Below are 25743 nucleotides of genomic sequence, written 5' to 3' on the forward strand. Positions count from 1 at the left end.
CCTTAGAGAAGTCAAAGGCTTAAAGAGTTGTGATCAAATGATAAATGTCTCAAGTGGAGACACCCTACCTAGAAGAGGGAAAACTTGAAGAAGTCACATGGAAATTTCTTATGATTCTTCAAGTTGAGGATGATCCCAAAACATACCAAGAAACAAAATCAAGAGATTATGCTTTTTTAAAGGAGACAATAAATGAAGAGATAAATTCAATTATGTCAAACCACATATGAGAATTGATAGACGTTCGACAAGGTTCAAAATCAATTTGGTACAAATAGATATTTAAGAGAAAATATCACACCAATGTCACTTTGCAGGCAAGACTAAATTAGTAGGGAAAGAGTTTAAGCAAAATAAATGAATCCATTATTTTTTAAGCATATGCCTTCGAGGATGATCGATGGGATTGTGAGTCTTCACGAAGGATGGCTTGCATCATGTGGTGATGAGGGTTTTTCTTTGCTGGGTCTGGAATTATAGGGATAAAATTGTAAATAAGTTAGTTATTTTGATGAAAATAATTACACAAGCAATATATTCTCATGTTTTTGATAAAAATATTGCCAAGTGGCATCGTATGGTGCCAACAATTTGTGCAATCCACTTAATCGTGGTGCCAAAAATAATAATGCTCTTATGGCAAACCTTAATTCCCATATATAACCAAGGTAAAAAAATAATAATAATAATAAAAAAGCCATATTTGAAGAAAGAAAAAAAAACCCCTTAATCATTAGCTTGGAGTAAACAAAAATGATCCACACGAAATAAAGAAAGATCTTATGAAAAAGAGTTATAGAAGCATTAATTTAAATAATATATTTCCTATACTGCGAACTAGCTCATCTTTTTCTTTCTTTTAAAAGCTTGCACTTGTCTTCAATCTTATTCCGACAAGCCTCAGCTTCTAGGAAACTTCAACTCGAAAAAAACACTCACCATTAATGGCTTTAGACCACCAAACAGTTGACCATATTGCAGAAGATGACTATATCGACATGGAAGTTAGCTCCTACTCAACCTTCTTCTGTAACTCTATAGCTTCTCCCAGAGAGTTCGAGTTCCAAATGTCTTCCACACCTAAAGAAAGAGATTACTCAATGATGACAACTTCTCCGGCAGATGAACTCTTTTATAAAGGAAAGCTTCTCCCTCTTCATCTTCCACCTCGTTTACAAATGGTTGAAAAACTTCTCCTTCAAAACTCCAAACCCAACTTTTCTTCCTTTGATATGATCAGAAACGACGATGAAAACTTCGCTGACGAATTCTACAGCACCCCTTTAATGACGACAGCTCCAACACCAACGGCAACCAGTACTCCATTCGAGTCCTGCAATATCTCACCCTGCGAATCGTTCCGGATGAGCAGGGAGCTAAGCACAGAGGATTACATGAACGAGTATTACTCGACAGAGCTTAGTGAGTTCATCAATGATAACGGGAAAAAGTCCTGGGGTAAGAAGCTCAAGCACTCCTCACTTGGGTCTAAGCTCAAAGCTTCCCGGGCTTACCTCAAGTCTTGGTTTGGAAAATCAGGCTGCTCGGACGAATCATGCACGGCTTATAAGAACGTAGCAGAGAAGAACCCATTTGGGAAAACTGAGAAAGAGAAATGCCAGACATCGAATTCAGCCATGTTAAGGAGTTTCAAGAAAGAAAAGAAGGTGATCACGAGTAACACTGAGGTCGATGGTGGGGCCCGCCATAGAAGATCATTCTCTTTGGCTCTCTTAAGACATTCATCAAACAAGTTCAGTTCTTCTTCTTCATCATCTTCATCGTCATCATCCTCACCCTCTGGTTCATCTTCTTTTTCTTCATCAAACAACTGTAATGGGATTAATCAAGAACTAAAGCAGTTGAAGAGATGTGGGAGTGCAAAGCATTCAGAGATTGAGAACTCAATCCAGGGAGCTATTGCCCACTGTAAGCAGTCTCAGTTTAATTCCACACACACTGTGAGAAATGACAAAGTTGGTAAATTTTCATTGTCAGCTTTAAAAGTTGGAGTCTGTGAGGAACATGATACACCAGAAGAACTTTCCAGAGGATGAAAGAGAGAAAAAACAAGAGCAAGGTACAAACTTTTTTTTTTCGTTTTATTTTATTTTTTTGATTCCCCTTGATTATGCTGTATTTTTCTTTGATTTTTGTATTTCATAAATTTGACAAAAGGGTTATGTTTGATTCTGAGTTAGTGTACTTGTAAAATGTCAAAACAAGTAAAAAAGGGTTCCTTTCTAAAGTTGCTGAAAGAAGTTTTTCTGTCTCATCAAATGGTAATAATAATGATTGCCAATGAAGAGACTTGATTCTCTAAATAGATTAGAACCTTTAAATCAGGAAAATATATATATTTTCATTTGATTGATGTCTAAGACATCATTAGCTAATTAGAAAATCAATTCGTCTTCGTAAAAATTCAAAATATAATAAAAAAGGATTTATTTAGCCGTCTTTGCAAGGGTTTGATTCATATTTTGTATACTTATCATTACTCTTTGTTAATGTTATTAACAATAAGATTGTCCATTGATATTGCTTGGAAGATTCTACCCATGACTATAGACCACGGACTCGTGAGTAAAGCCAACTACGGTTGGAAACATTATTGCCTAACATTATTATACAACAAAAAATCAAAGTTATCGCCAAAAGGATTATATATTTAAAATTATATTAATGATTATGCAACCTTGCTGGCATATGAATCAAACTAAAACTATAGTGTTTATTTATTTTCAATTTTGATTACAAAAATAGATGTGGGTCAGGTTTAAACCGTTTGATATTACAAGGAAAGTAATCAAGTATTTGATAATTATGTAGAAGGAAAATAACATTCACATTCCCAAAAGAATCATTATGATGTCCAATTATTTACATATTAAATAAAATGAAATAAGCCAAAGTGTTATATATTGGATATCTATCAAGACTCGCGAGTATATAAGATTTTGTTGTCTAAAATGAAAGGACAAACAAGAAGTAAATAATTTTAATTAGTTTTCTTCTTTTCGCTTCATATATGATTTTTAAGACTAAACTTTGCATTTGTATAATCTTCTGCCTAGTTGGATTTAAAGCTGTGTATACAGGCTGGACTTTCTAGCATGACACGAAACCAGCACGAATCCGGAAGGCACGAAAAAATATGGGCTTGGGCGAGGTACGACACGAATTGAAAATTGACATAACACAACATGAGCTTAAACACGACATGACATGACAAGCTCGAAGGCACGACACGAAAGCACAAACAAACTAGTCCGAAAACACGACACGATAAAAAACCCGATATTTTGACATTAATAATGATAATGTCAATTATCTATAAATTAAAATGCTGATAAAAGTCTATAATTTTTCTCAATGTTTATAATTTTATAATTATATTAATTTATTTTTAAATTTGTTAGTTAAAATTTTTAGCATTTATTAGTAGGTATTCAAATTCTAATAATTATCTATAATATAATTTTGTATAAAGTATTGTTGAAAAGTATATAAAGATATCTCAAACTACAATTTAAACAAATAAATGTATTTGGATTGGTAGTGAGTCTATTGATTATTAAAGAGAATGTGGAGGGTTCAATCCCTCATCCTCACATTTTTTTGCAATAATAAAATTGAACTAAAAGTGGGCCCGAATTGGCCCCAAATAAGGAAAGTGGGTGGACCCAACTTAGTCCCAACATGACGTGGGAACGGCAAGACATGGGTTGGCCTATGGGTCGTGCTGGGCTTATTCTTTCAAATATGGGTCGGTCTTGTACGAATTTAAATACAGACTCAGTCCGAATTATTCGGAAGCACAAAATGTGGGTCGGGCTGGGCCGGCCCACATTTACAGCGCTAGTTAGATTAAAGTTAAAGTGGAAGAAAGTGTTAGAGTATAACTTTTAGAACTTGAAGAGGTTTTGTTTGGATTGTTTGCTTCTTCTAGAATCATATTATTTTTTGTGAGGTGGCATTAGTTGATAATATTAAAGTAAATGGCAATTAAAATATTGAATAATTTTAAAATATTCAATTTTTATACAAATTTTTTTCACTAAAAAATATACTTGCTAAAATGTAGCATTTAAATTACTACATTTTAGCAACTTTGCCTATTTTCTTTATTCAAGACTTTTATATTTTACAATTTTATTGTTTTAGATATTTTGTCAAAACGTTGCACTCTCCTATAGTTTTTTATTATGAGTTTTGACTTTAGTTTTTTTTCCCCGACTTATTTTGATACTCGGCTATGATTTTTTTTTTCTTTTATTAAAAATATATTAAGAGTGAGATGTTTTATTTTTGAGTAGGGTGACAAATTCTACTTTTTTTTTCTTTTTTATATTCTCATTTTGATTCCAAAATAGAAAATTGTGTACCATTAATTGAAATTGTTTAGGTCCATGTAAAATGTCAACAAGGGCTTTGGATTCAAAATCCCGACATTGTTTCCCAAATACAGTAAAGAGAATTTAAAAGAATAAGAAAAGGTGAATAATATGATTATGTCTTAGCCAATCATCTATTATTGAGTTTATTCATGCATTAGCTGCAAAACCCATTTGTATGCCTCTCCAGAGCTACTAAGAGACACTTGTCTGGATTGGCTAAATAGGCCGAAAAGCAAGATTCTTGGTCTTCTCTGGGATCAACAAATTCACCATTTTTTTCTACTATTTATTTAGCTCATATATTTGTACTTCTTATTATCGGAGAAGCAAATATTTCAAATTTCAAACTCTTATCTATGTGACTACTGTGTCATGTCTAAGTTATAATATTACATATTCATACCTTGAACTAAACAATAGTTACAGCTGACACTTTCAACAGTAAAAACAAAATCTATTCATTTTGTTCTTTGTTTAATTCAATTGATTACTGCTTTGATAGAAATATTTTATGGTATAACTAATGAAGATAGTGTTTGTGTTTGTTTGTTTGTTTTCTTTTGTTCCCCTCAATTCCAGGAGTGTTATGTAAATAAATTTAGCTTAAGGGAGTGTAGATATTATATAGATACTAGTATAGTGAATATATATATACACACACATTTATATAAATGTATAGGGAAGGAAAGCCATTTTTTTACATATAGATACACAACAAACGCTGTGTAGTAAGAGAAGGATAAAAGTATGAGAGATTTTAAATAGGGGAGACAAAAGCCTTTTCAAGTGGCTCCGTTCCTTTTAGGCTTTATACTTAATTAAATTCAGTAGTGGGTGTACTAAACCTTAAACTAAGTGAGCATGTCAGCCAAGAATTATGAAAAGATTACAGCCAAAGAATTAAGAAAGCAATCCTAAAAGGGTTAATTTGATGTTGTTGAGCACTAACAAGGTACAGATAAGCATTTAAGAACAAACCCTTTTCCCCCACCAATTTCCATGGATTTCAACAAGAAGGATACGACAAGGTAGGCCTATTAACACACATAGTATTTTGGCTTTCAAGACATTATAAAATCATGGTAAATCAGGAGTCAATATTATTGGCTGTATCACTTTATTTGAGAACTCTTAGAAGGAAGTACAGAGCTCTGTCAATGAAAAAACTTACTTATTGGAAAAAAGGAATGAGCTTGGTGAATTGGATAAACACTAATTTGGCCATCTTACAAAAGGTATTAATGTAACTATCTGTTCTGCTAAGTGTGTCTGTGTATAGAAAGATAGGAACATATGGGTCAGATTTCCTAAGTATATGATACTCCTTAAACAGTGATTTTATGTGCATGCTTCATCAGGGAGAACTCAATATGGTTTGAGTTTGGTTTCGGAACACTAATAATGTTTATCCCATTGCAAATATGTTAACAAGAAGCCCATAATGTTCGTTAAATTGAAAAGTCTATATTTCTCTTTTAATTAGTCAGTCGTTATTGCTTCTTGTTGTGCATGTTTTTGACACATATGTGACCAAGGGTAGTTGTGTAATTTTACCAAGAAAAATATACAAATTTATATCACTTCGTTCAAGTGATGAGCTGGTCCTAGTGAGCATGCCTACTTGTAAGTAATATTATTAGTAGAAATTAGACTCTATACCTAGTTTTAGAAAGCCCATTTAACTTCTACCCATATTCTAAAAAATTTATTTTTATACCCAATTTTTAACAAACTGTCTATTATACCCTTGCCAAGTTTTTCTCTTTAATATTGTTGTGATTGTCGATGGTGATGATAACAACATAGGACACGGTGTTGGGGCAAGAGAGGTCGAGCGTGGTCTTAGCCTGGACAACAACGACGAAGTATCTCCAATCAGGTAGAGGTTGATCTCAGCATCATATCGATGCATGGAGGACTAACATAATTGGGGATGAGAATCTGATTTTTGTAGCCAAATAATGCCTTAATTTGCCGGAGCTTTTTTAAAATGGTGTTAACCCTACCTAGATGAGTTTGGGAGCAGTTACTTCAAATTGCCAAAAACTTGAACGATTGGCTTTTTGTTGCAGTGGCTTTGTTGGTGATGTAGAAATTTCCTGCATTGCTACAGATGGGAATAGGTTCATTGATAGTTAATTGGGATGATAGTGGGATCCTAGTGTTAGTCACATTGGGACTCAAGAAATGGGAATAGAACTTCATCATCAGAAAGTTTGCTAAGGAACAAATGCTTCTACTACAGCTTCAAGTAATAGTAACGGTCTATTGACATTGTTTAGAGCAATAATAAACCTAGTGGCTTAAATCTTATCTCTAATTGTTTAAATTTTATACCTTGTGGATTAAATTTTTAAAGATTTTGATTTAGATTTTAGACATTATGCTACATATTAAAATTATAGTTTAAAGAGACTTGTTTATAATTTAAGTCTATAGGATTAAATTTTAAACCTTGTGGTTTAAATTTTAAGTCTAATAGTTTAAATTTTAAGCCTTGTAGTTTTAATTTTTAAAGATTTTGGCTATATAGATTAAAATTGTAGTTTAAAGAGACTTGGTTTATAATTTAAGCCTAAATGATTAAATTTTAAACCTTGTGGTTTAAATTTGATGTCATTTAAGTCTTGTGGTTCAAATTTTAAGTCATTTAAGGCTTGTGGTTTAAATTTTAAGCATAGTTGTTTAAATTTTAAGTCTTATGGTTTGGATTTTAAACATTGTGGTTTAAATTTTTAAGGATTTTGGTTTAGATTTTAAGCATTATGCTATATAGATTAAAATTATTGTTTAAAGAGACTTGGTTTATAATTTAAGCTTAAAATATTAAATTTTAAACATTTTGGATTAAACTTTAAGACTAGTAGTTTAAATTTTAAGCTTAGTAGTTTAAATTTTAAGCCAAGTGATTTAAATTTTAAGTCATTTAAGCCCAGTGGTTTAAATTGCAAACTTAGTGGTTTAAATTTTAAGTCATTTAGGCTTAGTGGTTTAAATTTTAAGCCTGGTAATTTAAATTTTAAGTCTAGCGATTTAAATTTTAAACATATTGGTTACTTTAAAGTGTTTTGGTTAAAATTTTTAAATTAGTGGTTTAAATTTTAAGTCATTTAAGCTTAGTAGTTTAAATTTTAAGCTAGTGGTTTAAATTTTAAGCATAGTAGTTTAAATTTTAAGCCATTTAAATATTGTGGTTTAAATGTTAAATCTATAGATTGAAATTTTAAGCCTACTTGTTAAAATTTTAATTTTTAATTTTTGTGGTTTAAATTTTAAGCCTACTGATATAAATTTTGAAGTGTTTGGGTTAATATTTTAAACATTATTATATATAATTTAAATTGATAAACTGATTATAGAAGTACAATTGTTTATGTGAGCAAATATGCAGAAAAGTCAAATTTGATTGGGATTGAGTTGTTGGATGAGCCATGGCACTTGGAGTGAGTCTAGACACTTCAAATAATCATTTGGGACAGTGTGGAGGCACAGTGGCAGTGAGGCGGTAGTGCTGAGGAATTGAGAAGGAGACATTGAAGAAAGTAAGAGGGGCAGTTTGGTCACTCGCCGGCTAAATATGGCCAAAAATTAATAAAATAAATTTTGTTTCTATTTGTAGTTAGTAAATAATAAAACTGGGTATCATTCAAGTTTCCCGTAATATTAAGGTTTAGTAATAAAGTAGTTCGTTAGTGAGAACTCAAGACCCAATTAGCCCAAAGGGTGCTCATGTAGGATTATTCTTTTCAAGTTTTACACTTGTACCCAATGGTGTATTTACCTTAAGATGATTAATTATGTCAAGATGATTAATTATGTCAAGCACCTTTTCTACATAGTGTAAGGGAAATTTCATGTTATATGCATGATAGTAAAAAAAAATTAATATGCCAACATAAGTTAATATCCCAAATATATGACAATTTTAATTTTTTAGACAAAAATACCCCTAACATTCAAATACATATTTTCTCTCTCAATTCAAACTTTCTCTCTCTAACATCTCTCATTATCTCACTCTATCACTCTCTCTAATATTCTAATCTTGTAGATCTAGAAAAAATACCAAAAAAAAAAAAGTCATCTGAAACTGACCATTTGAGTGAAAGAATATAAACCTCCAAAGTTTTTGTCAAATTTCAGTGCAAAGCATCGAAATTGCATCGAAAAAGAATCGTTTTGACAAAAATTAAGTTTTTATAATTGCATTGCAATAACATCGAAACACCATCGATTTTGCATCAAAAAGTCATCGTTTTGGCCAAAAAACAAGTTTTCATGATTGCATCACAAAAGCATCGAAACACCATCGATTTTGCATCGAAATTTCATCGAAACACCATAAAAAAAGCAACTAAATTACATCAAAACAATGCATTTTCAATGCAAAATCAATGCAATTTCGATGCTTTTGCGGTGCAATCATGAAACTTGATTTTTGGCAAAAACAATGCTTTTTCGATGTAAAATCGATGAAATTTCGATGCAAAATCGATAGTGTTTCGATGTTCTTACGATGCAAACATGAAAACTTTTTTTTTTCCAAAATGATGCTTTTTCGATGCAAAATCGATGGTGTTTCGATGTTGTTGCGATGCAATCATGAAAACTTGATTTTTGGTCAAAACGATGTTTTTTCAATGCAATTTCGAAGCAAAATCGATGGTGCATCAATGATGTTTCGATGCAAAATCGATGGTGTTTCGATGTTGTTGCGATGTAATCATGAAAAATTAATTTTTGGCCAAAACGATGCTTTTTCGATGCAAAATCAATGGTGTTTCAATGCTCTTGCGATGCAATCATAAAAACTTGTTTTTTGGTCAAAACGATGCTTTTTCGATGCAAAATCGATGTTGTTTCGATGCAAAATCAGTAGTATTTCGATGTTGTTACGATGCAATCATGAAAACTTGATTTTTGTCCAAAACGATACTTTTTCGATACTATGCACTGAAATTTGACGAAAACTTTGGAGGTTCATATGTTTTTTACTCAAAAGTCGGTTTCAGATGATTTTTTTTAATTTTGGTATTTTTTTTGAGATCTACTATAATAGAATGTTAGAGAGAGTGAGAGAGTGAGAGAATGAGAGATGTTAGAGAGAGAAAGTTTGGATTGAGAGAGAAAATGAGTGTTCGAATGTTAGGAGTATTTTTGTCTAAAAAATTAAAATTGTCATATATTTGGAATAGTAACTTATGTTGGTATATTAAAAAATTTTACTAATTTATCGTGCATATAACATAAAATTTCCCTAGTGTAATTCACTTAAAATATAACCCTCACTATTTATTTAAACTTCGTCCTCCCCAAGTTCCTTCTTTTGAAACGTAGAAGAAATAAACTCATTTGTTTCTAATGCCTTTCATGTGATTGCTTAAAATCAACATATAAACATGCTAAGATTATAATATTAATCAAAAATTGATTAATTCTAATTTTAGATTTGTTTTAGAGATTGTTTTATGTTATGTTTTTAGTTATTTAGGATTGTTTAGCGCAGATTTATGCTTGTTTTCTTCTTGTTTCAGGCTTTAATGGTCAAGTACATAATATGGAGTGAAATGAGAAGAAACATGTTAAATATGATAAATAAGATGGATTTCGTGTTGATTGTGGAGTTTCAAGACATTATATGTGGAAAATACTACATTGAAGATGCTCAACACACGTCGTTTATGCTCTATAATGCAAGTCTGATACTTCAAGCCGCATTTTGACCATGATTTATTCCTTTTCTGGAAATACTTCTAGAAATATAAGTTGTAGATATTTCTCTTAGCTTTCCATAGCTTTTTGAATCATTCAATTCGGAGTTATATCAAAGGATTTATGATCAAAATACTATGAGCTGGCGCTGCAGGCTGTTCTAAACGAGTTTCGTTCTATTCTGACTTTAGCGTTACAGCGCCATAATAAGAGCGCTACAGCGCTAGTGCACCAGATTTTGAGGCATTTTGCCACTGTTAATAGCGCTACAGCGCTTCAAAAGTAGCGCTACAGCGCTAGTGACGCGATTTTCACATTCCTGACCACTTTTTGAATGGCAATTTGGTCTTTTCACTTGGAACTTTGGAGGGATACTTAAGAAACATAATGTTGCAACTTTAGCAGTTTTTAGAAGGGGGGAGATTAACCAAAAACCCTAGATTAAGCAAGGAGGCTGGAGAAGAAACAACAAGAAAACTCAGAGTTCTTTTTCTTTTTCTTTATCTTTTGATTCTATGTTTATGTTTGATTTAGTCATGTTTATGAACTAAATTTCTGTTTAGGTTTTCTAATTGACTCTCTTGAAACTCTATTATGATTTAATGCATTTATCTATTTCCTCTTCATTCTGAAATCTATTCAATTTGTGTTTATTGTGTATGTATTTGACTGCACATCTTTTACATATGATTTACGAATTTGAATCAAAATCTGAAAAGTGAGATTTGAATATGCTAAAATTGAATAGACATAGACTTCAATTTAGAATGAGAGTATCAAATTGGTTTATGTGATTGAAGGTTGTATTCACTGCTTCCTATTGTTTGAATTTACCATAGAAATATAGGGAATTCACACTAGGTCGAGTTTTCTATTTCTTAACTCGAATAGTTAACACTTTTGCAAACCTATCATTTCAGTGAAGAAGAGTTTCAGTAGTAATTGCATTAAAGATTAATAGAGTGGATAGTAGAGAAGATTAGGATTCCTATTTGTTTTACAGTGAATTCAATCCAAGGTTTTGCTATTATTTGTTATTTGTTTAATTTTTAATTATTGCTTCTGAATATTATAGTTTCTTTTGCGGTGTCTAAAAGAATCGAGAATTTTAATTGATCAAATAGAAAGAGAAATTAATTGACTGGTAATTGAGAATTCAGTCCTTGAGGACGATACTTGGTTTTTACCATATTATTACAAATTGCGACTGTGTGCACTTGCATAGCATATAAATTCGCAACAACAACAACCAAGAGAAAACTTAACAAATCACAAGAAAACAAATGAGGAGATGAACTAGAAAATCACCAATACAAAACACATACCTTGGGATTTGAATTCCTTTTCTCTTCTTCTTCTCCTCCTCCTTTATCTTCTTTCTTCCTTTCTTTCTCTCTCTATCTCACACCCTTTCCCTCTCTCTCTAGCCATTGGTTCCAAGAGCCACAATGACTCTCTTATTTTCTTCCTTTCCTTTTTATCTAACCCTAGAGACATTAGTCTAGCCTAGTGGGAATTGGTAAGTTTCCCAAATCAAATCATTTTCTCTATATGTTTTATTTGATTGTCTTCAATAAAAGAAAAATAATGAATATAATAAAAAGATGACAACCTCCCTTTTCCTATTTTAACTATTGTCATCAATTTAATTTATTTAATTTCCAAATAAAATAGGAAAAGAAATCATCTCTTTCCCATTATACCTCACACGCCTCCCCCATTTCCCTTTCTCTTTTTATTTTATTTAATTTTATTTGTAAATTCTTATAATTAAATAAGTAAAAAATAAATAAAAAGAAAATAATGTGTAGGAAAAATTGTTGAATGCTCACCATGCAACCATGCACATGCACACACCCAATTGCTCATGTGCATCACTACCTATCATGCACCTTGGTGCATTGAACCAAAACTCATTTTATTTACAATTTAAATTAAGAAGTAAATAAAAAAACTAACAATTAAATTCATATAATTTCTACCAAAAAATTAAAAAAAAATTCTAACACTTAACAATTATTAATAAAACAAAGCACAAAATTAATTAATCTAAAAAAAAAAATTGGTTCGCTATAGAGATTCCCATAACATTGACATCAACTTGCGAAGGATTTAATTGTTCTAGTATGTCATGTCATCATTGTTAAATAATGATACTTATTTTTCAGATTATGTTTGTTCTTTTTAGGCATTTATTTAGTTTCTCAATTGTTTAGTTTTCATTTTAAAATAAAAAATTAATTCAAGTCATGTTTCTTATTCCAATTTGTTAGATTTTTATTTTTATAATTCGTAACTCAAAACAATCTATGTGGAGACAATAACTGGTACTTGCTACTATATTACTTGTTGTTTACTATGTACACTAGCGCATATATATAATATTACATGACATGCTTATAGTGCTCAAATTATCTAGTCTATAACTTAAAAAGAGTTACTTACTATAGTATACGCATTAGACAATTTGTATTCCTATCTTATTGGCTCACCTATCACAGTCTTCACAGACCATTCTACCCTTAAGTATATCCTTTTCCGAAAAGGAGACACACTAATTATGTGGATATTCTTGTTATAGAAAATTTATCTAACCATTAAAGACAAAAGGGGAGTTGAAAATGTAGTGGCACACCACTTATCACATCTTGAGTAATCTGATTCCGCTAATTGCCTAGCCATCCAAGATGACTTCCCTAATGAACATCTTTTTAAAGTCACTAAGTTCCATGGCAAACTCATATTGTCAACTAGTTAGTGATTGGTGAAATCCCTTCTGCCTAGAGTGCACAAGAGAAACGTAAATTCTTGGTCGAGCTTGGTAACATTTATTTGGATGATCTACATCTTTTCAAGGAATGCCCTGACTAGATCATGAGATGTTGCATTCCAAAGGATAAAGTTTTTAGTCTCCTCAACTCCAGCCATAATGATGCATGTGATGGTCATTTTTCCATGTAAAATTTCATTGCAAAGATCTTACAAGGTGGTCTTTACTGACCATTTTTTTCAATGACACTAATAATTTTTGTCAATCTTGTGAAAGATGCCAAAAGTTAGGTACTATGTTTTGACGAATGATGTCATTAAACTCAATTTTCGTAATAAAAATATTGGGTTGTTGGGGATATATTTTATGGGACTATTTCCACCTTCTTTTGGTTGTCTTTACATTCTTATTTCCATAGACTATATCTCGAAATGGGTGGAAGTTGTGCCTTGTCGGACCAACGATAACACAACTATTGTAAAATTCTTAAAGGAAAATATGTTATCTAGGTTTAGCACACCACAAGCTATCATTAGTGATCAAGTTATCCATTTTTGCAACCTATCTTTTGAGGCCTTAATGCAAAAGTATGGTGTACTTCATAAGGTTGCAATGTCATACTATCCATAGAAAAATGGCCAAACTGAATTAGTCAATAGAGAAATTAAGCAAATCTTAGAAAAGACTGCCTTACTCGTAAAGATTGGTCCACATGACTTCTTGATGCTCTTTTGGTATACCGCACTATTCGCAAAGCTCAACTTAACATGTCTTCTTATAGGCTAGTTTATGGAAAAGCTTGCTACCTCCTTATTGAATTGGAACATAAGGTGTAACGCCCTGGTTACCCCAGAACAGTTATGGTGAACCGGAAATTTGACTCATTGCCTAAGTCCTTTGGTTAAAACGTGTTTTAGGTGTTATTAACAGGTTAAGGTGAAAACCAATAAAAAGGAAAGGATATGTTTTATTTGATACATAAAATTGTTCATGGGCCCACAAGAACATTTACAAGTTATTTACAACTCAAAAAGGTCATTACTGTTCCAAAATTTCAAACCCCGCCGACCTAAGCGGCAAAAATAGGGTAAACCCCCTAGTTCCTCTGAGAACTCCTTGGCCGTGGTGGTCAAGCGGTCGCATATGTACACATCATCACCTAAGCTCTCCACTCAAGGCTAGGTGAGCTTTTCTTTTCTTTTACCTGCATCACATAGCACCCATGAGCCATAGCCCAACAAGAAAACATAACATTATATGTAAACATTATCAAATGATTATCATTATAATCACACAGAGCTCATAGCTTTCAAACAGATGAGTGAATATCACTTGAGGTTCTCGTAAACCATACTGAGTGACTGACAAGCAGGTCACTAACTCAATGGAAGAGTGGTTGCTAGGTAAGCCATTAGCCTTCAAGTGCTTATAATATTCATCGAACTTGAGGTCGGTCCGGCATTAATGCTCTTTGAGTCATTCAATGCAGAAAGTCGATTAGATCTAATCTTTATTGGCTTGTGTTGAACACGCTAAGGCCGTCCTGACTAATGAGTCAGCGCAATGTGACCAGTGCCCAATACCACTGTGGAACCTAACTAATAAGTCACAGCTTCACAGTTGATACTAGCACCTTTGCCAAATCTGACTAATGAGTCAGTACCATGCACAAGTGAGCAATATTTTCTAAGTATTCCACAATCAAATCATGTCCACATTTATACAACCAACATGCCTCATGAATAACCATGCATGTCACACTTAGGGTGCAGTTTTCTTACCTCTGATTTGAGCTAGAATGAACAAAAGAACGACCCTTGAGAACGGTTTAGCTTTTAGTCCTTTAGCGATTACCTAATCATAACACATTATAGGATACCATCAATAACATGATAATCAAGGGTTCTCAAACCAAGATTTAGCCTCCGAGACATCAATCCTCACTAATCCGGGTAGTAGGAGTGATCCCGAGGCCTAAAACCATGATCCCGGGGTCAAAACATGCAAATGGGCTCAACCCTGCACATGAGCCGCGGCCCCCAGAAATTCCAGAGGCAAGCGCCGCGGCGCCCAACCCAAGAGCCGCGGCGCCCAGCGCAAACAGAACCTCCTCCTTCAACCTCGAGCTAGGGCCGCGACGCCCAAGAACAGGGTCGCGGCCCCCAACCCTGGGCCATTCCCAAACGCGTTTTCAACTTCTCAAAACCTCCAAAATCATACCTAAACATTCCCAAATCATCAAAACAAGGTTCCCAAGCTTCCCAATGCACCAAAACCCTCAAAACCCAAGGTTCAAACGAATCAAAAACTCAACAATTCACAAAGTCCAATTCAAAGCTTAGAAACTCTAAAAGCTCAAAACTTTAAACTTAGATTACCTTTGATTAGATTGTTTTCTGTCAAATCCTTTGGTCAAGAAGCTTCTAATCTTTCCTAGGATCGCTATGCATTGATCCTCGCTCGATTCCGACTCCTAGAACTCAAGATTTCTTCAAATATGCTTCGGGTGGCAAAAATGAACTAACGAAGGAGAACAAGAGGTTTTCTAATCGTACGTTCTATCTGACAGCTACTTCAAGCTTAAGTAACCTCAAATAAAACCTAATGCTCGGGGTCCCGAAAATACCCCTGGGGACATTATAGTCAAAACTTCCATAATTTCACCCTGATCTCAAATATTCCCAATTTATCATCAAATACACATTCCTATTACCCCAAAATTGACCCCGTTATGACAAAACCGCTAATCCACTAAAAATGACCATCTCATGCCGAATAGCTCGAATATATCTCCATAATGATGGAATCTCATTCACAAATCACATCATGCACCCCCCAAATACACAAATTTACCCTCAATTGGCCAAATTATCAAAATAGCATAATATTTCAAATGTGGACCCACATGCATGCATATATCATCATATCATAATATAATTAACATAAACATGCATCTATTCATTTAATGGCGTAATTAAATGATTACGGCCCTCCCGACCTACTAAACCGCCACTAAACCATAACGGAGAATTCAGGGCATTACATAAGGCATATTAGGATATTAAAGCCTTGAATTTGGATCTCAATGCTGCATGACTCAATTGTAAGCTTCGTTTGTTATAAATCAAGGAGTTAAGGAATGATGCTTATGATAACTTTCAGATCTACAAGGCTAGAATGAAAGCAGCTCATGGCAATTAAATCCTAAGGAAAGAATTTAAGCCATCAACAAGTGCATCTTTATGACTCTTGTTTGCATCTCCACTATAGGAAGTTGAGATCGAGGTAGCTAGTTCATATGTTGTGAAAACAATCTTTCCCAATAGTGTTGTTGAGGTTGAGGCCCCAGTCAATAGGAGAGTATTCAAAGTAAATGGTTAGAGACTGAAACACTACATAGAAAGAGTGGCACAGCATGAAGAAATCACTCTTGTGGCTCAAGCTAACCAACTTTGATAAGTGTATTCATGCATTTGTATCATACGTTTGTTTTCTATTTACTTTCCTTCCATCATTTTATTTTGTTTCATTTGTTACTATGCATTTTTTTAGTTTTGTGTTTTAGAGAATCAACATCTACTTCGCTTCGCTGTCCGTCGCTCACTATCTAAGTGTTTTCTTTCCTTATACTTTTCTTGTTATATTTTTTACACTGAGGATATTATCTGATTTTGGTTATGGGTGGTGAACATATTCATGTTCTGAGTTTGAGCTTAGCAAGTGTGATTGAAGGTTTGTCATAATAATATTTTTATGGTCAAATTGTTGGTTTGTCATAATAATATTTTTGTTTTTACGAAAGGTCCTAGTTATTCTTTCAAATTGTTGGTTAAGTTGATTCTTGCTACTTACATTTTTCTAGAATTTTTTATACATGTCCAAACCATGCAGTAAGATAGTTTTTAACACATAATTTCTTAGAAAACTGTCATGTTTAAGTATTTCTTTTTTGTGAGTTAAGAGAGATGATAATTTTTTTTTAATTTTCCTTGATTCTTAGAAGTGATTAAGTATTGTTTGGACAAGGCTATAAGTATTGTTTGGACAAGGCTATGTGGTATGTTGGCATTTTTGCTTTAGGAATAACTCTTTCTCCATAGACCAATCTTTGTAGATAGCCCATTCTGTTATTTACTTTAAAAAAACACAACAATGACAACAACAACAACAATTCTATCATTAATTATGTTGTCTCTTGTTTAGAAGAAAAAAAAGTGTTTATATTATTTCATGTTACATTTGGTTGTGGCTGTAAAGATTTCCTATGTTCTCTAAAACAAATTTCAGAAAGCTAGTTTGTAGTATTTTTATGGTGGGTTGTCCATTTTATACATATCTTGTGGGTACATTTTGTTTTAATACTTTCATACTATTTAGAATTTTTTACTGGGAAAATATCATGTTCACATAAAAAATTATATAGGTTGAAAATACACAATTTATTTGAAATATTGTGTTTGTTTTTTAGATTTAAGCAGTGTGATAAAAAAAATAGTGGAAATTATATATTTTATGGCTTTTTCTCATAAGTTTACAAAAATATGGATTTAAAAAAAAAAAAATCTTATTTTATGGCTTGTTTGTTTGTTAGACTTCTTAAGTTTATGGGTTTTGTTTTAAATATTAGTTTAAGCCATATTTTCTTGTGGAAAATAAACGAGTACCAATTTTAAATGATACACTTTAATTTTTACCCACTATTTTTAATTTTTATTTTAGTACCCAAATTTTTAATTAATGTATCCATTATACCCTTTCAATTACATGTTTTTTTTTTCTCCTTAAACACGCTACAATTAGAATGCATTTTCAATTTAACTATAATATGACACATAATACACATTATAACACTTAGAACCATATGCTCAAATAATAGTAGTTTGGGAAATCTCATGATAATAATAGGTAAAGTTCAACTAAATATATTTAGTATCTAATTTTAGTTAAGTTTTCCTAAAAAGAAGTGTGGGTAGTTCTCAAAATTTCCATATTTTCTTATCAACTACGTTTCATTAAATTGAAATGATATTTTTGTAATTTTCTTAACTGAATTTTTTTTTATATATGTAATCTTATGTTTATTACTTTTCATATCAGATGGCTTTTCACTTTAGTTTTAATCATTCATCGACTTCACTTTTTGTTTTCTCCAGTAGCAAAAATAAAAAATCCTTGTCTCTGTTCCATCGATTTGGTTGCAGAGCCATTTTCAACTTGATTCCCATCATTTTTGATCGGGTGTTGTGGTTTTGCATGCAAGTTTTTGCTCTTAGTCACTCTCTCTCTTTCCTTCTCTCGCTCTTTCCCTCATTCTTTGTCCTTTTTGTTTCTGCAAGTTCGACCGTGAATATGGACAGTACGAGGAGTGGAGGGTGGAGGCGAAAAAGCATCGAGTCGGGGTTTTATAGGGTGTTTTTTTTTTCTTTCGGTCACTATCTCTCTTATTCCTTCACTAGATCCTTTTTCATTTTTGGAGGTTCAAAAGTAAGGGGCAGTTGAAGGGGCGAAGTGCCCATTGTTCTTGGATTTTTAGGCTCGCTTGATCTCTGTTTTGGATATTCAGGTGGACAGTGTTGCATTTCTTGGGTTGAGTAGCTCTGGTAAGTTTTTTTTTTTTAATTTTCCTTTTTGTGTAATTTTTGGTTGTCATGGTATTCTTTGTGCCATTTTTTCTTTGTTTTAGTTGTTAGTTGATCACGATCATCAGTTAGTAGGTTTGATGGTTTTATAGTGGGTGATGGTTGTTTAAATGCGTTAGTGTCTCGTTTATCAATGATTTTTGGTTGATTTTGTAGGTGTAATTGAAATGGTTAAAAAATGAAATAATGCTGGTGATTCTAAGCCCATTGCCGACCTGGTTCTTTTTCTAATTTGTGTAGTTCTCCTCGATGTCCAAGGGGAGGATTGAAGAGCACGACAGCTAGGACCAAGAAAAACACTAAGATTCATGTATTTTAGTGTTTTTAGTTTCTTATTTTCAATATTCTTTGTAGATATAGTTTTTATTTGTTTTGTTTGTATTTTAGTATGATGTTTAGTTTATTTTTTGTTAATGATTTTTTAAAGGTAACAGTAACAATGCTGAGTAAACAGTTACTTTATGTTGTTTAGTATTTTTTTAAGTTGTTGTTGGTTTAGAGGTAACTGGTGACTTTGTGTACATTACTATTTTTCATGTGTTGGCTAATTGTTAAGGTAACTGGTTACTTTGATAGTATGTTGTTGATGATGTTAAGTAACCAGCTCCTCTTTGATGTTTAGAGTTTTTCAATTTTCTGTTTTGAGGGATCTGCATATCTTTTCTACTTGATTTTTACTCAGTCCCTCGCTAATCACAGCTGCATTCCCAAAGTTTTCTTTCTTTCTTTCATTCCCTTACTGTATAGGTCTCCAGCAGATATTTTCTTATCTTTTTTTATTTGCATATGTTTTCTACTTGATTTTTAGCTTTATTGTATAATTCTATTTCTAGTTTGCTCTTTAGATCTGGAGTTTTTTTTTTTTTTTGAGTATTTTCTCATAAACTATATTAGGTATCTCAGTTTCTTTGGTATGAATAGTATTTGTTTTGTTTCTTTACCTTGAAGTATATCATAGAAGAAAAATCGTTTTCTTCCCAGTTAAATCCAAGTTGAAGTTTATGGAGTTTTAGAAGGCACTTAATTAATTTTTCTTCCTCATGGTTGTAATTCAATTCTTGGTTTGGACTCTTTTAAGTTGAATTACTCCTCACTTGATCTCACTCCCAACTGAACACTCCATTCAGTTTATTACATCTATATATGTGTTGTTTCAATGCTATGTAACAAGTTATTTTATGTTGTTTAGTGTTTTTTCGTTGGCTTAGAGGTAACTGGTTACTTTAATATTACGTATCATGTTAAAGAAACTAGTTTCTTTGATTTTTGGAGTTTGTTGTTGTTGATGTTAAGTAACCAGTTCCTCTTTTATGTTCAGTGCTTTTCCATTTTATGATGGCTATAAAACTATTGATTTTCTATCCAATTTTATTGCTAAGTAACCAGTTACTTTATTCTGTTTTTCTTTTTTGTGGTATTTATTTTTATGTGTGGTTTTCTGTTTGGCAAGAGCATTGCTTCATTGTATGAAACTTTTCAAAAGTCAGGTTGGGATGAGTTTTAAGTTGAGGACAATAGTGTTGCTTGTAAGATTATAAATGGTGGGTGTATCTTTTGCAACACTCATGAGATTCATCTAGATCATGTTCTTATCCCTGTTAATGTGGAAAGTCTTCAGCATTGGATTATCTTACATTTTGATATAAATGAGAGAAATCTTTTGTGTATGATTCAATGTCTGGTGCAAGGCATGAAACTCGCACTTTACATGTTGAAGCTTTTGTTGTTCTGATTCTTGTTTTGTTAGAAAAGATTGGTTTCTATTTTGAACGTTTGGATATTGATATCGACATCGACGTTAGTCCTTATGATGTGCCTGAAAATACTCCTTTGAAAGTGTCTCTTGCTATAGGCATTCATCAACAAACTGATTGGTGAGTTGTTGATTATGATTTTAGATTTTTTTCTTCTTAGTTTTTATTTGTTTTGTAATATGCAGTGACTGTGGGGTTTTTGTTTCCCTGTTTGTTGAGCAACTAATTCTTAGGAAGGAGAAAAGGATGCGCCTAAAAGTTGATGTTGTTCTCCTTCGTAAAGATATTATTGTCAAATTTGCTGAAAGTGCTGGTAGAAGTTAGCTTATGAACACGAAAATCATGAAGAAATGAATTTTGTTAATGAACCTTCTTGAATCTTTCACACTAAAGCTGACAAGGAATAGTGGGTGAAGCCTCGGACTGATTTTAGTAACTCAACATTATAACGCGTTCTACAATAGTAAAATGCTATAGTTCTTTATATTTATTTATTTGAAAGATAATTGTTCTAGCATACACGATAAATAAAGCTTGCTTAGCTAAATCACATTGATTTCTGATATAAACTTGGGATATCTTTTGTTTTTGGATATTACAAATTGGAACGATGTCAGTAGCTTCTGCCCATCATAATGTCATCCACACAAGTCATATATAGCATATCACTTACTCCTAACCCCCTTAAACTTCTTTTGTTTTCCTTTTGTAGAAATGACAATCGGGATAAGACATTAGTAGTTCAAAATAGCTAAGGTCTTCCAGTTCGGGATGTAGCCAAATAAGAGTAACTGGTAGTGGCACAGCCAAATATATGTTCTTATTAACTCCATAGCTACACCGGATCTGCACTAGTTTAGGTTTCAATGGTTTGATAACAATGATGCCCTTACACAGATTCACACATCAAAGGGCATAAATTCGATCAATCTCTGAATTGGAAAAGTCAGAGTGGTGCCATGAGTTGGAACCGCTTCTCTTTGAATACTTCTCCTTCTTCCTCATAGACCGGGATCTCTTTGACTTTACTACATAATAGGTCATGGTGCCAAGAACAGCAGCCATTATCAACCCCCCAACGCATGTGACCAGAATTGCAGCCCATCGGTGTTTTCGTCCCACTACTATGTACGAGGAGGCCATGAAGGCCACTGAAGTGCACACTGAAGCCAGCCACATCAACTTATTGATTACCTCCACTACCTTTTTCTCTGCCTTCGTCTCACCTCTAACCAGTGTAATTTGGACAACCACAACGGCCAAAGAAGTGAAAAGTGCAATGGCGTTAAAGATGAAGAAAATTTTAAAGGGAGGGCTTTTTACCATCACAGCTGTACCATCGTCCTTATCACCACCAGGTACAGTAAAGATAGCTGCAAAGGCAACTGTTGCAAAAAGCACAGCCACCACAGTGACCGAGTTGGTAGCATTGTTGATTCCTTCACGGTGGAGTTTCCTGAGTTCTTTTGAAATATTATGGACATTTTTGTTTGTTTTCTTTGTTTGTTCAAGCTGAGTATGAACGTCTTTTTTAATTTGAGTTACAGTTTTCCTCAATTCATCCCTTGGTTGGTTAAGTTCATTAGCTCTTACAGCACCACGTTCAGCAAGGCACGCCTTTATATCTGTGGAATCTTCAGAAGGAGGAAGTTCTTCAGCAATGTCAAGAGCTGTTTTATGGTCTCTTGTCAATGCATTAACATTGGTGTCTGGAAGGAGTAGCAACTCCTTTACTATCTGCCAGGGAAAGGAAAACATCAATATATCAAGAAGATTTAAATGTAAAATTTGTAATGAGATATTTGGCTATAATTTTAGATAATAAATAAGACAAAAAATTTATCTAGAAAATAGAGAAGGAAGGGGTGGGGCATGCAGAATCCACACAAAAGTCATCAACTGTAGTGATTAGTGAATTTTAGATTATATGAGCTTTCTTTGCATCTTCCATCTGTATAACTGTCCTATATGACACATGCAGAACATGAAAGTTGGGAAGCAAATATATTGTACCTCTGCCCGCTTTTTCCTGGTAGCTACATGTAATGCTGTGTTACCAAATTTGTCTGGAAGCATCACAATGGCAGCATCTGCCTCAAGAAGCAATTTCACCACCCCAGTGCTCTGCCCTTTAACAGCCATATGCAATGCAGTTTGCCCTTTCTTGTCAGTCCTCCGTGCCAATTGTGGATCCTTTATAAGTAATGCATCTACAATTTCTACATGTCCCTGTCTTGCAGCCAAATGCAATGGATTTTTCCCGTTCGATCTGGATATCTCCAATAAACTACCATCTTTTGAGAGAAGTTCAATGACAACTGCAGTATGCCCTCTTGTAGCTGCAGATGTTAGTGGGGTTGAATTTGATGGACCGATTGTTTTGCTAAGCCCAGGATCATGATCTAGTAGCACTTGGACAATTGCTGCGGAAAAGTAAGTGCCAACATGAGTTTTTTGTCCAAATTTAATGTAGACGTCAATTTATTTAATTATATACTTCCTAACTAAAAGAATGTTGGAGAAAAGCATTCAGCATGATATCAAATATTAATGAGGGACCATAGCAGACAATAACGAAAATTATTGTTTCAAGTATACACAAAAGAACACAGGGCAAAAGCATATGACCTGAATGTAAACCAAGCTACCTAAGTGTGTAGTAGACCTATTCTAAAAGGCACCAATATAATATGAGAACCTCTTTTTCCAAGTCAATCATTTGAGATGACAAGTTCTTTATCCAAACAAAAGTTTTTAGTTTTTTTTGCTTCCTTTAGGGACAATTTATATGTATGGCTTGCCATGACCCTTGTAGCCACTTACTGTAATGCGTAATGCTCAAAAATCCCACAAGCCAAGATTCAGTAAAGATTTGACATGAGACATAGTCAAATTTTTTTAAGTAACATTAGGCACCACTTAAAATTCTTATAAATTTCTTAGGCATAGTGTAATTACGAATGGCAACATGAGAGTGATGAATTCAAGTGTAATAAAAAAAATAGCAACATGACAGTGAAGATTTCAAATGTAATAAAAAAATAGTGACATGATAGTAAAGAATTGGATCTCTGTTTATCAGTATCTCTTCAAGGAAATAAACTAAGATAATCTGAACCTTCTACAGGCTTAGTGAGACAAAACAGAAACCAACGAGAACAAATTTGAGTTTATGTTCAACAAATGCAGATAGGATATCCACCCTACAAAAGATATCCATTCTTCTGCCCCATTTCTTTAATCAGACTTGATCAACCTTATTAAAAATTACTTGATATCCTAAAACTAGGCAACCTCCAGTACAGTTTTACTAATATATCTTTTAAAATGCGAGACTGCATCTAAGTTTTCATCAGTGAACTTCAAAATAAATATCCTTTCTTCTTACCGATTTCTTTGATATGTCTTCAGCAACCTCAATTAACATTACTGGATAAGTGGATATCCTAAAACTAGGCAATCCAAATAACGGTAATTCCATTACATTTGTACTACTATCCCTTTTAAAATGGAGGATTGCCTCCAATCTTTTTTTCGTTTCTGAACTTCAACATAATCAAACTTCCTAAACTATACAGCTACTTTGACAAAACTGCTCAACACAAAGCCTTAAGAATATTACCATGGTGACCTTGGTTTGCAGCGATATGAAGGGGGTCATATCCAGCTCGATTCTTCTTCGAAACAGTTTCTTTGTTCGAATACTTTAGCAACTCCTTAACGATGTCAAGATACCCTTTGTCCGCAGCTGTGTATAAGGCAGTGTCTCCCAACTCATTCACCTCATTCACCACAGACGCCCGAATCTCCGCCACCTCGGCATCAAACTCAGCGCCTCTCGGAGTCCCCACCATCTGACTATCAATGTCATCTAGAATCTGCTTCACGGCCGCCAGATCACCGCGCTGCGCGGCCAAGTGAAGTTCAGTGTCGTTAAGCCGCCCCGTCACCTGCTTTACATATTTCTTCCTCCCAGCCTGATCGATCCGCTTGCCAGAGTTAGATAGAACAAGAGCCGGCGCCGATGCCGTCGAAGACGGCGACGGCGATGGCGATGGCTCCGCCATCGAGTTTTGACTCATCGCAGCAGCTGAGGATGATGCTACTGATGCTGAACTCACCAAACCTGACTCCAAGTCCCTCCCACCACCTACACATACATTCATAACCAAATCCGTTTGTTTCAGAAGAAAACTAACTTTCTAGGAGTATAATAAAAATAATATCAAACAAATTTAGCAATTCACAAATTGATCTTCTAACATGTTATGTATCCACTTTCAATTGCAAGTTCTGAAATTACAGCATAACCGAATTAAAACTTCACAAATTTTTTAAAATTCCCGTGAAAGCAATTTCGAACTAGCCAAACAGTGAGGATCAGACTAAAAACTGACCAAATTGAACGAAACGATGAAATAGAGATAGAAGTAAGAATACCATAATCGACTAAGGTCGCCATAAGAGAGAGAGATTCTAGAGAGAGAAACGATTAGGGCTTCATTCAAAGTTTTTGAGCTAAGCAGAACAAGACGAAGAAGACAATAGCTGATTGATAATGAAAACTAAAAAAGAAAGGAAAGTGCTGGGAAAGCAAGTATTGGTTGGCGCATAATTATAAAACTACAAAAAAAAAACAGAGAAAGTAATAATTAAAACTCACTCGCGATTTTCTCAAGTGGTGGTTACTGGCCGTTTATTAGTATATCAAACGGTTAAAAATGGAGTCTTGTAAGATGGGCGAGTGTGAGAAGAAGCGATAACGAAAATGGTATTGGATTTTTATTCCCATTGACTTTCCACGTAAGCAAGAAAAAATTGTATGAAATTATGATAATGGTACAGTGCATGTGTGGACTAGCCTCAAGTCTCCACAGCCCCATCTAGTCTTCGTGGCAATACTATGATAAGTAATTTAATAAAGACAAATGGTGAAAATACTTCGAATATTCATAAATTTGTATTTTTTTTAATTTTGATAAAATAATTTGTATTTTTTTTAGGGTAAAATTATGTCAAGTTTTTTATTTTTTCCAAATTCCAAAAATATTCTAAATTTTGTAAATGATTTTAAGAAAGTTTACTATCATAACAAGTGAAATTAGTAAAATATGTCAAGGCCATTTTTAAATGATGTGCAAAAATAGTTATGCTAATTTCTAAGAATATCAATTCAGCAAATTTCTTTTAAACACTATTGTATGACTACAGTATGTTGAGAAACTGGAGTAGGTATTTGTTTGAGAATTTTACAATTATATATCTAAAATTTAAAATATTTACAAAAATTATTTCAATTAAATTATTTACACAAAGATCAGTGCCACTTTAGCATAGCATACCAAATTTTAAAAAAATTTGGGAAGTCCCGCTTTCAGAAATTTTTTGTTTTTTCTGAGTTGTAAAAAATTACACTTTGGTTGCTTACGATACCGATAAGATACTGTTTAACGCCCAAAATGTGACTA

The 25743-nt window shown here is 33.3% G+C and overlaps 2 protein-coding genes and 1 long non-coding RNA gene across 3 annotated transcripts; 2 read left to right on the plus strand and 1 right to left on the minus strand.

Annotated features, from left to right (window-relative positions):
* The first annotated feature begins 772 nt into the window (after positions 1 to 772).
* Positions 773 to 2248, plus strand: LOC133798477 (probable membrane-associated kinase regulator 4). The gene has a single exon (XM_062236759.1). The coding sequence runs from the start codon at positions 945 to 947 to the stop codon at positions 2055 to 2057; it is 1113 nt and encodes a 370-aa protein (XP_062092743.1). The 5' UTR covers positions 773 to 944; the 3' UTR covers positions 2058 to 2248.
* A 15932-nt stretch (positions 2249 to 18180) lies between these two features.
* LOC133798479 (uncharacterized) lies at positions 18181 to 20825 on the plus strand. Its single transcript, XR_009875885.1, has 2 exons — positions 18181 to 18482; positions 18678 to 20825. It is a non-coding gene; the product is annotated as an uncharacterized LOC133798479 (long non-coding RNA).
* On the minus strand, positions 20737 to 24871 carry LOC133798478 (ankyrin repeat-containing protein ITN1). The gene is made up of 4 exons (XM_062236760.1): positions 24716 to 24871; positions 23898 to 24425; positions 22289 to 22698; positions 20737 to 22012 (listed from the first exon to the last, which is right to left on the minus strand). Exons 1-4 carry the CDS (start codon positions 24735 to 24737, stop codon positions 21182 to 21184), a joined length of 1791 nt encoding a protein of 596 aa, XP_062092744.1. The 5' UTR covers positions 24738 to 24871; the 3' UTR covers positions 20737 to 21181.
* Between the last annotated feature and the right edge of the window lie 872 nt (positions 24872 to 25743).

This window comes from Humulus lupulus, chromosome 8, assembly GCF_963169125.1.
Source record: "Humulus lupulus chromosome 8, drHumLupu1.1, whole genome shotgun sequence".
Lineage (NCBI taxonomy): Eukaryota > Viridiplantae > Streptophyta > Magnoliopsida > Rosales > Cannabaceae > Humulus > Humulus lupulus.